Source organism: Pagrus pagrus (genome assembly GCF_965226575.1).
Source record: "Pagrus pagrus genome assembly, chromosome: 14".
Classification (NCBI taxonomy): Eukaryota; Metazoa; Chordata; class Actinopteri; order Spariformes; family Sparidae; genus Pagrus; species Pagrus pagrus.
In genome coordinates this window covers 11,812,346-11,827,779 of record NC_140198.1, presented here as the reverse complement: position 1 = coordinate 11,827,779, position 15,434 = coordinate 11,812,346, and the positions used below count along the sequence as shown (strand labels likewise).

General features: G+C 44.7%; 1 protein-coding gene and 1 long non-coding RNA gene across 3 annotated transcripts in view; one reads left to right on the top strand and one right to left on the bottom strand.

The window, feature by feature from the left end:
• Nucleotides 1–297: 297 nt before the first annotated feature.
• The window catches only part of fgf13b (fibroblast growth factor 13b), a 26,323-nt gene continuing 11,186 nt past the window's right edge, over nt 298–15,434 (bottom strand). The window contains exons 1-5 of one of the 2 annotated variants that reach the window (XM_084374355.1): nt 11,229–12,146; nt 10,537–10,647; nt 6,537–6,640; nt 5,101–5,299; nt 298–1,712 (exon numbers count right to left, since the gene is read on the bottom strand). In XM_084374355.1, coding sequence (XP_084230481.1) covers nt 1,573–1,712; nt 5,101–5,299; nt 6,537–6,640; nt 10,537–10,647; nt 11,229–11,430 — 756 coding nt within the window. In that variant the 5' untranslated portion in view covers nt 11,431–12,146 and the 3' untranslated portion in view covers nt 298–1,572. Of the gene's footprint in view, nt 1,713–5,100; nt 5,300–6,536; nt 6,641–10,536; nt 10,648–11,228; nt 12,147–15,434 lie in introns of those variants that run through there. The other variant, XM_084374356.1, reaches the window with a different exon arrangement.
• Nucleotides 12,392–15,434, top strand: part of LOC311269866 — a 16,210-nt gene continuing 13,167 nt past the window's right edge. The window contains exon 1 of the long non-coding RNA XR_014624163.1: nt 12,392–13,223. This is a non-coding gene — a long non-coding RNA (uncharacterized lncRNA). The remainder of the gene's footprint in view (nt 13,224–15,434) is intronic.

Genomic DNA, 15,434 nt, shown 5'->3' with positions numbered 1-15,434 from the left:
TTTTATAAAATGGATTGTTTAATTAACACTAATGAGTGCAGGTGAGTAAGGAATGTCCTCTGATGGCTTATTAGAAGGAAATGACTGACCGCTGTTGAATCATTCTGACTCACTCGTATGACGGATGATTGGAAGGTTAGACACCAGTGACTCTTCATTAATAACCCTCTCATGCCCTGTGAGCCATTATACACTGTTGCTTTCATCTCTTATATCGTAAACCAAAGTATTTCAGCGTTACATCGACACAGATGGAAAACATCAACAAAATAAGACGAGACACTCTTGTAACTTCTTTAGAAAGAGTTTATTTAGTGCATTTCTAGTTTGTCCACAGCAGGAACCAAAATATTAAGTTAATCTGTGCTCCCATTGGTTAAACTGGTTCTGGTCCAACACCATTGGTCCACTCTTGTTCTGGTGCAATACTATTGGTCCAGCAGTGTTCCGACGCCCTCCCATTGGTTCACTAGTGTTCTGGTACGACACTATTGGCTCACTAGTGTTCTCTTTTGGTCAGGAACACGTAAGACCAGAAAAAAAAGGACCTTCGGCATGCTGCTACTGAGCAGAGGTCCACAAGCTTCCATGCAACAACAAACAAACAAACAAACAGCAAGGGACGACAACAACAAACGGAAAGATAAACAACAGCATTGCTTGTAAGAAGTAAGCATGGAAGCATATACAGTAAACCTTATTTTAACCTGCTAAAGCCCTCAGGAGGTTCGTCTGATATACAACAGATCTTAAAAAGGTAAAATCCCAGACCACCCCCCAGACTCATGCGTGCGCACACACTCGCTCGCTCTCACTTGCCCACACACACACGCACACACACACACACACACACACACACAACACTCCTACTCCAAGCACAGTGTGTACTTGACCCACACACGCAGACACACACACCCATGCGCACACACACACAGGTGCACCTGCATGCAAACATATGATCGGTCCTCATAAGTGTACAAGGAATACGTTCGTCATTTTTAAAAATATGACTTAACCCCATGAGCTCTGTGTAAACATAGCGTATGGTAGAGTAGATAAGGTCTTCCTTCCTTCCTTCCTTCCTTCCTTCCTTCCTTCCTTTGTCGCTCTCTAACTTCCTTGCCACCTGCCTCCTCTCTGCCTTAACTTAGTTAGTTAATACTTGGACTCTTTGGTTCTCTGTAACAGTCTGTTTATCTGACTATGTGACTGACTGACTCTCTCTATCCTCCCTCTCAGCCTCTCTTGTTCTCTCTGGGTATGATACAGCAGGAAGAGTAGTCAGGGGGAAGAGAATCACAGGTCCTGTCCCCCTGCAGACCAGAGCAGCGGAGCCAGATGGATTGATTGTCCTTGATTTATTTACATCACAGTCAGTCACAGTGGGCTCCGTGAAGTGGAAGAACACATTCCTGTCCTCCTTCCTGTCGCTCCTCTCCTCGCCTCCTCCCACCCCCTCACCAGCCTGATGTGTGGGCATGTCGGCCTGAGATCTGTGTGTGCGTGTGTGTGTGTGTGTGTGTGTCTGTGTGTTTATGCGTCTGTGTGTGTGAGGTATGAGGGGTGGGGGGGCTAGGATAAGTCATTGTTGCTGGGCGACTTCCCTCCGCCGTTAAGTAGAGCCGACGCGCTGCGGCTCTTTGTCGGTGTGCCGCTGCCTGACCGTGAGAGTTCTGTCAGGTCATGGAGGGACGGCTCCCTATACATGGCCACTGCACACACACACACACACACACACACACAAACACACACAGACAAGACAAGAATCATTAATTCAAATATTAATTAAGTTGTTGGTCACAGGTTTGTTATGCACGCTCCATTTAGCTCCCCTACATGTAGATAACGACGAGGTTTGCTTCATGTCAACACTTTTAATTAATTCTGTTTCCAGAACAACTTCATGCAACATGAAGCTAAGTTTGAAGCAGTGACGTAATGATCCACAAAGACATGAATAATCACGATCTCGAGTTGTTCAGCAGCAACAAAATAAACAACGCTAAACAAACAAATTATTCTTCCAGAGAAGTATCGATTTGTTATTTTTCCCTGAACCTGCGAGCTGATTTTTTTTCCCCCCTTTTTTTCGGGCCCCTTGGAGGAAATGAAAACAAGCTGTAATGCAACATTAACATAAATAACCTTTTAAGTGGCAAAGTTGCCTATTTACACACAAAGCAGGTAGGGAGCAGCATTAGCATTCATTAGAAGTCGCGTTTGTGTCCATCTGATGAATCTAAGTCCTGTATTCATTCTCCTCTTGGGTTTGTTTTGCTCTCAACTAACGAATTAGGGAAATATCTGATGTTCCTCTGAGCTCACCATCTAGTCTGACGTTGTCTGTCTGGCCAGCTGTTGGTTTTTCGAGCTTTTTCACTGAAAACAGCTGCCTTTCACATACAAGCAGTCATGTGACCCAGTGATTTGATGTACACTGTTATGTAAAATGATCCTAAAACACCTTTTCTCAGTCTAAATGTAAAGCCGTTGTTGGACCATTTGGAGTACAGGCATGATTTTGGGCTCTTTTGAACAGTTATAAGCAGACTTTTTTCCAAAGCTGTCAGAAAGTGCTTCTGGCATTAATCTATAGGCGTTTGAACACACTGAATTATTTATTTATTTTTCTCGCCTGCTTTTTTTCATGCAAGAATAAGCCTGCAACTGCCCTTATCAGCTGGGAAACACAATGGGTCCAAATAACTAAAAATGAACACTTAACATGTTTTTTTCTGAGGAAATTTCCAGGCACCTGGGGAAAAAATGCCATTTTGTAGAGGAGAAAGGAGACAGAGTGGGTCTACAAGATTACTCATTGGCTGTTGTAGGTGCTAGGGCGGGCATAGAAGCTCAAACTTTGTACATGCTAGTTTGTTTGTTAGTTTATTCCACTCTTTCTTCTTCCTTTCCAAAACCTGGTGCCTACATTACCCACAGTGCAACTTAGCCACTGAGTGACATCACTGGATGACATTTATCAGATTACCGTCAGCTTCCTCTGGAGCCACAAAAGGCTTTAAACTTCTTTTCACATACGCAGTAGTACTCCACAAAACCTGTCAACACACTTTAATGTGTTAAATAGGTGGAGTTACCCTTTAAGCAAAATAACAATCAGAGTCAGAGTCTGATGACGGAGGTGGATTGTTTGCTAATTTCACCCGAGGGAGACGCCGCTGTCAATCAAATGTGATCAGAGCACACCCACAGAGTCCTGATGAAGCAGATTAGTTTTTGAATGTTAACCTTATTAAACAATAATTAAGGTCGTTTTTTTCCGTGACGTTAACGTTTGATTGCTGCTTATTTCGCCTCATCATGAGCGTTCACAGATCCCCTGTTTTCTTCGAAGGGCTGGAAAAACCTATTTTCTCAATCAGCCTCCTGCCATGAAAGATGGGCTCCTACAACAAATCACTTTGGTTATTTCACAACAGATATTTCCCCTCTCGTTCTTGTTTTCCTCTCTAGTGTGAAATTGGCATGGCTCAGTTGGAAAAAAAAACGTATTGGCACGTATTGTCATGCGCCAATCAGAGTTTTGAAGTATCTGAATCAAAATATGAGGACAGTTTCGGTGCTGTTTGCTTACCTGTCAATCACATCGGTTCAAACCGCACCTACACAGTCCTGATGAATCAGACTGGCTCAGCTTATTTACATGTCTCATCTGAGTACAGCTGCCAGTATAGAAAGTATAAAGCCTTGTATGGCAACAGAGGGAGCTGTTGCCTCAAGCGACGTCACTAAATACTTTTTTTTCAAAAGAATTTGTCCATCTTGAGTCAAACAATGTTATACTTGTACTCTTTAATAAGTAATACCTCAGGTGTTTGTTCTGCTTTTCCTTTAAGTCTGGGTACTGCTTGTTTCCTCATGAATATTTAATGTTATAGAGACGTGCTCAAATTTTGAGCCCCTGAGACATACAAAAAATACCCTGCATTGAATAATAATTTGTCTGATATGGTTTTTCTACAAAAATAATTCAATTAACTACAGGTACCTAAGAATTACACCTACTCCTTCTCCCCAATCTATGAAAATGCAAATATTTTCCATTTTAAAAACATAGGCACAAGATGTCCATGTGCTGTATATGTCCTTTAGTAGTATCACGTCTGCAAGTTGTACATACTGAACCATGATAGCTTCAAAACTAGTGTGTGTGTTATTAAGTCAGATTTAGGGTGAACGCAGACAACATTTTCCTCTTCTGCAGATCACTAAAACAAACATCTTCAAACATCCTAGTCAAGCACCAACAAGCAAAAATAAATTTTTCAAGGTTGATCATGAGATTTTGCACATGAATGTAGCAGCAAACCACTATTTGATATGTAAGGACGTAGTGGAGTAACTACAGCAGAGAATGAAGTCACACTCGCTCTGTGTGTGCTGTAATCCGACCCTCTCTGTTCTTTGTTTGGTTAGCCGGGACAGCCGCGTGTGCACGTTAATGTGTTTGTGTGTGTGAGAGCATGCGTTTTAATGCATGTGAGTCCCTCTCTGTCTTCCTTCTCATATTACAGCTGAACAGTTCACTGAAATATGTTTCTGAAAACATTTGAGGCGAGAAATAGGCTGTGCAGTAACAGAATCTCCATTCATATTCGATCAGCGCCGCCTAATTTAACAGTCTGATACGAGTTTCATGCATCTTTCTTTCTCTTCCCCACATTTATTGCCAAAACAACGTGCACGTCTGTTTTGGGTCTCAGATGCTGGTGCTTTAGAGTCAAAATTAAAGGTGCAATATGTAAAAATTTTGTTTAAAACAATCGAAAAATGTACTTTAATTCTCAGCAGAATGTAAAAATATAAATGACATTATGTTATGGTGCCGCTCCCTGCAAGCATTACCCCGTCCTCCGAGCAGGAGGTGCTCCCAGCTCCAGAGCGCTAGCTGCACCGCTAACTGAGCTATCGCAAGAGGTTTACGTCAATGTTGTAAGAAGTTCATTTAAAACCAAGTTGTCGGGCGCTTTAAACATGTATTTAAAGTTGTTGAGAAATATGAGTATTTTTGCAGAATAAAAAGCCACTTCGGTTCAAATGTAAGTGTTCAAGTGCGGTTCCCTCCCCTACTCGTCTCACCTTTGAGTGGTTTCGGTATGAAGTGTGCGGCCGCCTTGTTCTTCTTGACGTGGTTCCCCTTCATGATCCCTCCCTCCTTGTTGAGTCCCAGGTACCAGGCCCGGCCCGAGGCCTGCTGCCGGTACAGCATGGAGGAATAGGTGACGTAGTAGTTCTCAAACACCGACTCCTTGAACTTACACTCCGGGGTAAAATGCTCCTGGGGGGGTGGGGGGTGGGGTGAGGAGAGCAAGACAGATATTAGAACAAATCATAAAAGATCGAAGACAAGAAGGTGACTAAGTAGACGTGGAGAGGCGGGGGCGTACTCCGCAGAGAGGGAGCCGAGTCACGGAGGATATGTGTTGGTAATGGCAGCTGCATTAAAGAGAGTTCAGTCATTCCTCCGTATTGCCATCAGTGTATTCATCCATCAGCTGCTCCGCTCTTTGACTCATTATCTCGGCCGGGCTGTGGTCTCCGAGAACAAACCGCGCCGACTTAGGACAGCTGACATTTGCATTTCCTTATTCCTGCATCGCCATAGCAACCGGCTACTCCCTTGAATACCAACCAGCCCACTGAGAGAAAGATGGAGCCCAAAGATACAGACAGAATGCTCTTCCTCTCTGTCGTCCATTAATCTTGTATGAATTCTGATTAAGTCTTGCATAATCTCTGAGTCGCTTCAGCACGAACACACAGACTAGTGTGATCTGCGAGTGTGTATTTATGAATATTTTGTGTGTTTAATATCAGGCGAGAAGATGAAATGAGTGATATCGCTGTTATGACCCAAAGCATCCAGGAGTGGACACGATGGGGCCTGATACTGTGGTGGCATACGTGCCTGCAGACGCGTAGCAGCATGGCTGTTATTACACCGGAGTGTTAGTTTCATCTTTTGCTCTGGAAGTGCGTTATTTCTGTTGATTCTTTGTTTTGTTGTTATTGCATCTACACCACCCACCATCACAGCTCGAGAGCTAAAGTGAGGCACTTAATGCACTGCACTGCAGCCGGCGCTGCTTTCTGACCCGTCTGAGAGAGAATATATACACACACGCGGCGGTGGACGTCCGCGTAAATCTAACGGGGGAGAGGCATAAAAACAAATTTCAGGAGCCGTGCGTAAATGGGCACACAGTAATCTTCCTATCAAAGAAAGACTGAAGGGAGATAAACAAAAGGAGCCTGGTGGGTGATCTGAAATCAATCCTGAGAAGCCACAATATCAGTAGATAGATAAAGAAAGGCTCAGAGACTGGATTACAGCACCGAGTGGCAGCTGACTCACAAGGCAACACTGTAGTTAAAGTATTGATGCGATGATGGGATGATAATGAGACTGGTCACACGGAGAGCTGCTGCTTCATTACTCAGCCTGACCCAAAGAAGAGATTTTAGTCTCTAATGGTGCGTAATGATGATGGTGATGAGTGTGTGAGGTGACCTACGGAGGTGTAGAGGAAGCCTTCGTTGTTCATCGCCAAATACAGTTTGGTCTGGACGCCCTGGATGGCCACCACACGAAGCCCCACCGGGATCAGGTTGAACACAGCTACGGATGCACACAGAAAACAAATAAACACAAAAGGCACACACAGCAAACAAACAGGGATTCACACAGGGAGGAACAAAGAGAGAAAAACTCCTCATCAATATCAATGTAGCATCTGGTACGCTGACACCTCCATTTGGCCACAGAGAAGCTATTTTACAAGGTCACTCAGGCACTAAGGCGACTGAATTACACTAATGATTCAGCGCAGGATGTTAAGCATGAGATGAAAATGTGAGGATTATCAAAAGGCACGTAACAAAGGAAGGTTTGGTATGCATTCGGAAACGCAGGTTTTAACAGAAACGCCACAGTCAGAGCTATTTCTGATGTGATAGATGAAAATCTACCTTCAGCTCAGGATTCCACAATCAACTAATCTGTCAATTCTTGCGTAATCATTTAGTCTATAAAATGTCAGAAGGTAGTGAAAACTGCACATCACAACTTCCAAAACAAAAGGTGACGCATTCAAATCAAGTATAAACCCACTATGATTACTTTTACTGTCGATTAATTTGTTTTTGTCCAAGGTCACGATGTGGTAGCAACTTGTCAATCGCAAGGTAGCCACACCCTAAATCATACCCTGCTTTGCTGTGTTAAAGAAGACTTTAGACTTGAGATTGAGACCATAAACTTATTAGAAAACAGTTTGCTGGGGTAATAAATCAAGTGAGAAGTAGGGTAATTTTCTCATAGGCTTACATACAATCTGACTTCTTTTTGCAACCAGTAGAAAATAACCATCATGCTGTATAGAAGAAGACTTGAAACAAGAGATTGAGACCATACATTTTCTCATTTTTTCATAGGCTTAGATACAGTCTGACTTCTTTTTGCAACCAGTGGAGCCGCCCCCTGCTGTTGATAAGAAAGAATGCAGGTTAAGTCCATATTTTTATGCAGTCAGTGGTTGAAATGCTTTTGATTGTCGGAGCAGCGGTCCTAAACCAAAGATATTTAATTTTTACAGTGAGGTGAATCATTTAAAAAGCAGGAATCAGATAAAGTTTAACATCTTGCTCGATAAGTGAGTGAAGCAATGATCAAAGCTGTTTCTACCCCGGCCAACTGTTTTATAATTCACTGAGCAAATGAATGTACTGACAGCAACAATACATTTGAGATCTGTGTGAATTATTCCATTTCTAACCAGCTCATGGTTTTGATAGATTTTGAAATTAGTTAGCTTAGCTGTAACTTGATGAGAAATTAGCGCACATAAACATTAACCATTATTAGTGAAGAGGGATTCTTATAGAGCGAGATCTGTGATTCATTTGGTAAAAATTCCCTCATTTCTCCAGCAAAAATAAATAAATAAATAAATGATATACATCTAAATTACTTTCTTCTATTGTTGTAAAAACATTTTCATCAATCATCTAACTAAATGCTCTTGAACACACTGAGTTTGTTTCCCTGTGGTTTCACCGTTGACGCCGCTGTCGCAGAGCCAGCGTTAGCAACATGGCTTGTCCAAAGCAAGAAACAGCCATAAGAATCCAAATTTCACCTAGAAACCCTGATCTCAGTGCTACGAAAAGGCAGAGTATCTTTAAGTATTAATAGGCAGGCAGGCTTTTTAACTTAGTAATCCAGTAGAAAGAACACTGGCATCGAACTGCACATATCAGCGAGGGAACAGACCTTCGCATAACACGGAGTGGATGCTCGTCCGTTCACTCTTGTTTCATCTCAGTTTCTATCGCTCCTCACCGTCTTCGCCTCCTCCGTCAGCACAGTTCTATTTCTTTTCAAGTTATTCCAGTTGTTCCACCATCACCTGGGGATAGCGACCGGGGAATACAGTGCCTCGTCCTGTTTTGGTTGTGCAGTGGAAGACTGGCTTCCTTTGTGGCGTAATTCGACCTTTAATTTTTGAAAGCGAGGTTTATAAGGAACCGATCTGTACGCAAATGGAGTCAGGCATTACTGTGCAATCAGTATTTAGTCAAGAATCATAAGTAGAAGCGAACGCATGTGTATTGCCAGTTTAAACAGCGTTAAGCTGTTCGAGTTAGCGAACTGTGGGGTAGATTTAAAGCCTCACCATGAACATATTTCAGATGTATGTGACAGCTAAATCACAGTCCTCATACCATCTATCATATTTCTCATTGTTGTTGTTTTCCCTGGTGGTTTGCATTCAGTGTGCTGCAGAGCAAAAGTTATTTATGTTTCTACAGTAAAAGCTGTGTAGCAGCGACATAATTATTCCAGACAGTTTGATGAGTCAGGCCCTTGTTTAATTATACTCATTTAGCCAACCATGTTCTTTTATAATGACTGCAGTTATATCGAGACGTGGATTACATGGATTATCCGTTCAAATCCATTCACGGTCGACCGGTTTCGTGTGGGTAGGCGTTTACATGATGTATACACCATGTAATCATCTAATTGAAGAACACGCTTCCTTTGTGGCCACGTCGCTCTCTTTGTGCACAACAACGGTCGGTGGCCTGAGGAGTGGCAGGGACTAATACGTGATGCTGGCAAACGGCGAGCGTGCACGACGAGGAGAAAGGATCGCCGTCTGAGGCACAACAACAGAACTGAACAAGTCGTATCAATCACAGGTTGAAGCCCGTGCTAGAAAGAATAAGGGAAAGAGCCAGGGAGAGAAAATCCCTTGCAGCTGCCACTGTGTCACACCTTTGAACGTTGCATCCTGTGGATATTTAATCGAATTCTTTATCTGGGGAACATTTAACACAATTAGATCGCCATTTTGCCATCTGACCTTTTGGAGGAAGAGCCCACGCCTTTGCACTAATTAAATGAACACTTGACATGTTGTTGAGTGACTGTCTGAGTTAAAACTCCCACGTCGGATGGATTTCCACAGGGTGACTTTTATCACTAAATTGGATTCAAAGTGGTTCAGACTGATAACTCCAAATTGGATATGTGGGAATTAAACTCAATCAGACCTTGCAAGTATTGAACCTACAATGTGTTGTGATGTTCTGTTGAAGAAATATCAAATTAAAAGAAAGCTTCTCGACTCTGCAGTGGTGTGCTTACCTTCCTTTGTCTTCAATAAGCTCTAAAGATCCCAAGCTGAGGTATTATGACTGGATTTGATTACATCTGTGCTGCTGCTGCTCAAATATTGACTTTCCTTAGTAAAGAAAGGTATTTGTAAAGATTTTCAGCTGTTTTCCACTGATTGTCTATTAATTTTCTTTATACCAGGACAGAAAAGCAGCTTAAAGACTGTATTTTATAATTGTTGCCAGCATTGGAGTAACAACTTAAAGGGGCACTATGTAGTTTTGGAGAAGAAATTCAAATTCAGAATTTTAACATTTTTAATATTAACTGAATGAACAAGCTGTTCTCAGAGGAAAATAAGGTCCCCAGATCACTGTTTGAAGCTAGAAAGGTGGTAACAGTATGAAATTGTGTTGTCCTTTAAGGTCAGTTTGTTTATTCAGTTCATTTTGTCATAAACAAAATCAGTCAGTGAAGATTTTTCTCTTCATAGCGCACCTTTAAGATCTCCAAAGATGATTTAAAGCTGAAAGAACCGTTTGATTAGTCAATTGACAGAAAATCAATCAGCGAAATTGGTAATTGACGTTTTTCCAGCTGAAAATACCAAACAGTCACTGCTTCCAGGTCCTGAAATGTGATAATTTGATGCTTTCTTTGTCAGCAAACTGAATATCTTTGTGTTTTTGGACGGTTTGTCTCATTAAAAAAAAGAATCCTGAGACGTCTTCTCGGCCTCTGGTGGACATTTTATAGCCAAATCAATGTATCGATTAGTCGAGAAAGTTAATCCATAATGATGAACGCAGCCTGAGTTGGTTGTTGAAATAGAAGGTGAATAAAGGGAAATCAGTGGATATGGAAAAATGTGGATGTCCAAAGGTCAGACTCACCATAGGTGCTGTCTTCATCCTTGGTCCCATCGATGGTGCCATCCGGCTGCATCTGCAGCTGGAAGCCCTGGCGACTTGATAGCCTGGTCACAATGCCCTTTAACTGGGGCTCTGAGAGGAGCAGAGGAGACAGACACATTAACTGAATCCATTCCTTCTTATTATTGTCATGTGATCAAATCCAGCAGCCTCCGAGAAGCCGGAAGTGTCAGAGGAGGAGAAGCTGTTTGTATTTCCAGTCACTGGGCCTCGAGGGCCCCATATCGATCCCTGACCCCTGTGTATTGTGGCGCACACTGAAAATCAGAGAATAAGTGACAGATGAACATGATGCTGAGAGCAGCTCGAGTGCTGCTTGAATCAGGATGATGTTTTTCTGAGATCTCCATCAGCACAGACACACACACACACACACACAGACACACACACACATGCTGCTACACTACAACACTTTGCTGCGGGACAATACAAAGTTATTTACATGAGATGTTTGTGCTGTCATGCAACAGGATTAATTCCTGAGCCTCTGCCAGGAGGAGACTCTCCACAGGGTGACGAATGATGAAGTGATGAAGGAGCAGCAGCAGAGTGATGAGAGGAGAAAATGGTGTTGGTTGGTGGTGGTGGTGGTGGTGATGGTGATGAAGCTGGTGGTGATGGTGGTGAGGATGGCTCGTGCTCCACTCTCAGACCTGGTGGTCGCCTTCTCTTCCGTTTCTTCCTCGATCCAAACAATTTGACTCGGGAGAACACATTGAGCTTGCTCGGCTTCTCGTTGGTGCCCTTGCTGTTGCTCGGGCTGCCGCTGCCGCGGCACGCGTTCGCCTTCTCCCGCTCCCTCGCCTGCCGCTTCTGGCGGATCAGGGAGCTGGCGATAGCCGCTGCCCGGGACATGTTCCCCCGGTGGAGTGAAACAAGGCTGTGCGTCCCGGTCGCGGGGAGGTGGGGATCGCGGATAAGGCGCTGGGGGTGTGTGGGGGTGCGGGGAGGGGGTCTACACCACCCACGGCTCAGTTCGCATCACACACCGGCCGCTGCAGTCTCGCAGATATCCGTGATGTTAAAAAGCGTCCAGAATCCTCCATCGGTGCGTCCGGGCGCTTCATGGAAGTCGTTAAACAAATCCAGAAATGTGCCAGAGAGTGAGTGTCAGCGACACCGCCTCACACCACCCCACAGGGGTCTGAGTGGCTCGAGCTGTCTGCTCCCCTCCGCCGGTGATCTGGCCGTCCCGAGAGAGCGTGGAGGAGGAAGAGGTGGAGGAGGAGGAGGAGGAGGAGGAGGAGGAGAGGAGGTGCGTGAGGATCCAGTCCGGGTCCAAGAGGCGAATCAACAGCTGAGAAGCTGGTGGAGACGACACCGGGGGATGTTGTTGCTGATGACTGCAGCCTCTGCTGCTGCTGCTGCTGCTGCCGCTCTGCACCGCTCCCCCGGTGATGCTCCGCTCCTCGACGCGCTCCGTGACACAAATGCAGCAACCGGGATGTTTGTCAATGAAACAGCTCGGGGCTGGTTCAGTGGGGAAGGGATCATGATGCAGCCGTGCCGTTCATAAACTGCTGCAGCCCTGCCCGCCCCGAGGAAGAAGAACGAGGAGGAGGAGGAAGAGGAGGAGGAGAAGGGGGAGGAGGAGGAAGGTGGTGGTGGTGTAGCCTATATGTGTGTGTGTGTGGACGTGTGATGCGTGTGTGTGAGATGAGGGAGGTTTGGGCAGCTTTCTCCTCATAGGGCACCTGTAACCCTGAACCCCACGTGGCATGATATTTACATGTTAGACTTGATGTGTGATAGGCAGGAGAGGCTGAGAGGAGGGAGGAGAGGGGAGAGAGGGGGGGGAGTAATGTAGGAGGAGGAAGATAAACAGAGACAGACAGGTGAATGAATGAAAGGGGGGATAATGGGAAAGGAGGAAGGAGGAGGAGTGGGTGGAGGAGAGAAAATGAGATATTGAGTGGTGGCTGCGGGAGGAGAGCGAGGGGGGAGAGTGTGTGTGAGAGAGGAAAAGACATTTTACACATAAAAAGAGGCAGATGGAGAATAAATGAAGGGGACAATGATGGAAGAGAGAGAGAGAGAGAGAGACCTGGTGAGAGTGTGAGAGAGAGGGAGAGGGAATAAAGGAGGGGCTCTCATCTTCTTTTGGTGCAGAGGTTCACCGCTGCTGCAGGAAGGAGGTGAATAACCGAGGAAGCTCTTCAGTTTGTGTCGTTTTCCAAGATGTTTCCCCCTCTTTTTTTTTTTTTGCATTCGCTTTGCTACAGCAGCAGCAATCAGCCAATTCATGCATGTCGGCTGGCCACAGGCGGCCCCCGCGGGGAGACAGATGCACAGCTGTCAGCGCCTGATACAGCTGCAATGGGCGCATGGCAACTGCAACTCCAACCGGTCTGGATGGTGGAAGACGGAGGCGGTTGGAGGAAGAGACCTGTGGCACCTGCACGGCGCCGAGAGCAGGTGCATGCTGTTCTCCAGTGGGAAAGGGAGTGAAAATCGATGGGTGGGGAGCGAGAGGATGTGGTGAGCAGTAAATTACACGACTGGAGAAGAGGAGGGGAACTCGGTAATCTGCAGCTGGGTGGAGGAGAAGGTGATGGACTGTGTGGGGGTCAGGACCTGGTCATTGAAAGTGGAGCCTTCTGCCTTTGTGCCCTTGACTGAAGGAGTTGACGTTATGGCCTCCTGGTTAGGTAAGAGCCTTCTAAATGTTCAGATAAATTTAGTTTAGGTGTTGCTGCACGGCTCAGCCCACATGCCGAGCTTTTCTTTGGAGGGACTTTAGCCGTGCAAGATTTCATAACCAGAAATCTGTGAAAGCATTCATCTTTCATTTATGAGATCTTTGCTTTGAAACACCACATGTCCCTAAAAGCAAAAGCCGCACAAACAAAACTCAATGTACCAACACAAGCTGCAGGAAACAAGACAGAGCCGCCGGCCGACTCTCAGCCTTGGCCTTAAATCAGAACTAAACAAAATGAAATGTCTCCTAAAACAAATACGTCAATACAGGAATCAATAGAAAGACCATTAAAAAGAATAAGCACAGAGGGAAGGATTGGGGACAGATGTGTCTTTCAGGATTTTAAAAATATCCCGGGATAGCCTTGATCTGAACATAAAGGTGCAGTGTGTAGGATTTAATGTGTGTTTAGAATAAGCTTTTTATATCTACAGAGGGAGCGGGTCCTTTTCCCAAACCCCCAGGAACAGCAGCATGCTCTGGAGACATTTACATAATGACCAGACTGTGTATATACAATGTCATGTGATGCACTGGCACCCAATAAGGCTTTTCCCGTAAGCTTACACAGTGAAAGAAGCGATCATAAAGTTTTTTAAGGTTACAACATTCGCAAAATCACTAATTTTGAACGCCCTCAGAATTTGATCCATCTGGGCCGATAACATCGGAAAGTCTAGAAGAGACCTGCCATTAAATCATTTTTAAACCATAAGTTAGCCGGCTCAAAGTCTCCAGCAAAATGTTATCGGTCGACAGGCTGAGTCGACACAATATCGATCATTAGGTACAGGTGTAGCGTGGACAGAGAAAACCGTGGATAGTTCTGTACAAGGGCCGGGTATCATTCAAAAAGGTTTCGTTACTGGTACCGATACCTTGGCTTCGATACTGGTTCCCTGAATTCCATTTTTACAAAAGATTACATTACACTTTCATGTGGTGAGCCCTGTCTCTGGGCGTAACCACGTTTTTCCTGCATGCCTCGAGACAGCCAATCACCAGCAGTATTAGATCTTGGCACAACATGCATGCTGTATGCTTATTGGCTCACTAATGCTGATTAGATTCTCCCATTAGGCATTGACATTTGGTATTGAATGACATTTTTAATTTCTCAATATTATCTAGGCAATTCGGTCGGTGTCATAAAAGTATCAAAGTTCAACACCCAACCTCCCATCGGCTGTCGTCACCCGAGCCCGAAAGTACGCCAGATGTCCCGCTTCCCACCCAAATGTGGCCTGATAGTTCACTGCTGGCTATGGGTCCCACAGTGTAGAAGATCCAGGTTATCATTTATCCGGGAAGTTGAACTTTTTTGGCTTCATGCGCCACCGAGCTGCTTTGATAGAAATAATTTGACGCTGTATCCAGATTTCCCTTGTAGATCCATGCATCTTCCACGCAAGGAATTACATTAAAATCTGGACACAACTTCGGAGGCAGAGCCCCGTTCATTCCTGCAAAAGATGCTCCGTGGTGCATGAAGCCAAAAAAGTTAAACTTCCTGGCTATGAAATTACCCCGATCCTCCGTGTTGTAGGGCCCACAGACCGTGTGCACGAGAGATTTCCGCACCCTGAGCCGGCTAATTTCCGGTTTAGCGCCCAGCTGACATATATTGAGATAATAGCTCTTCAAAACTTTTCAAATTTTATTGGACCAAATGGGTTTGCGATGCTCATAAAAATGTATCCACCGCTTTCCAGATGCTTCTTTCACAATGTAAGCTTATGGGAAAAAGTCTTTTTGGGCCCCAGTGCATCACCTGACTTTGTATTCGCACGGTTTAGCCACTACGACAACTGGCTTCAAAGCTTGGCGCTCTTCCTAGAGTCTTGGCTTTCACGTTTTCAGCGTTCGTAGTAGTAGTCGTAGGGGAGGGCACTAGATGCCACTAAATCCGACACACCGGACCTTTGATAAAAAATTGAAGTCTGTACGTTTGAACATACATTTAAATAAGGGATTTACAAGATACATTTGAACTGTTGCATCTCTACTCTATGGTTACAAGCATGTCAACTTCTGAGGTTTGGTTGGAGCTCCGTAGCGCCCCCTACAGGGAGCAGGAATGCGCCAAAACAGGTTAGAGAGGAGAAAACTACAGTACATTTACAGCAAATATCCAGAGAGAGAGAGAGTCCTTATGTGT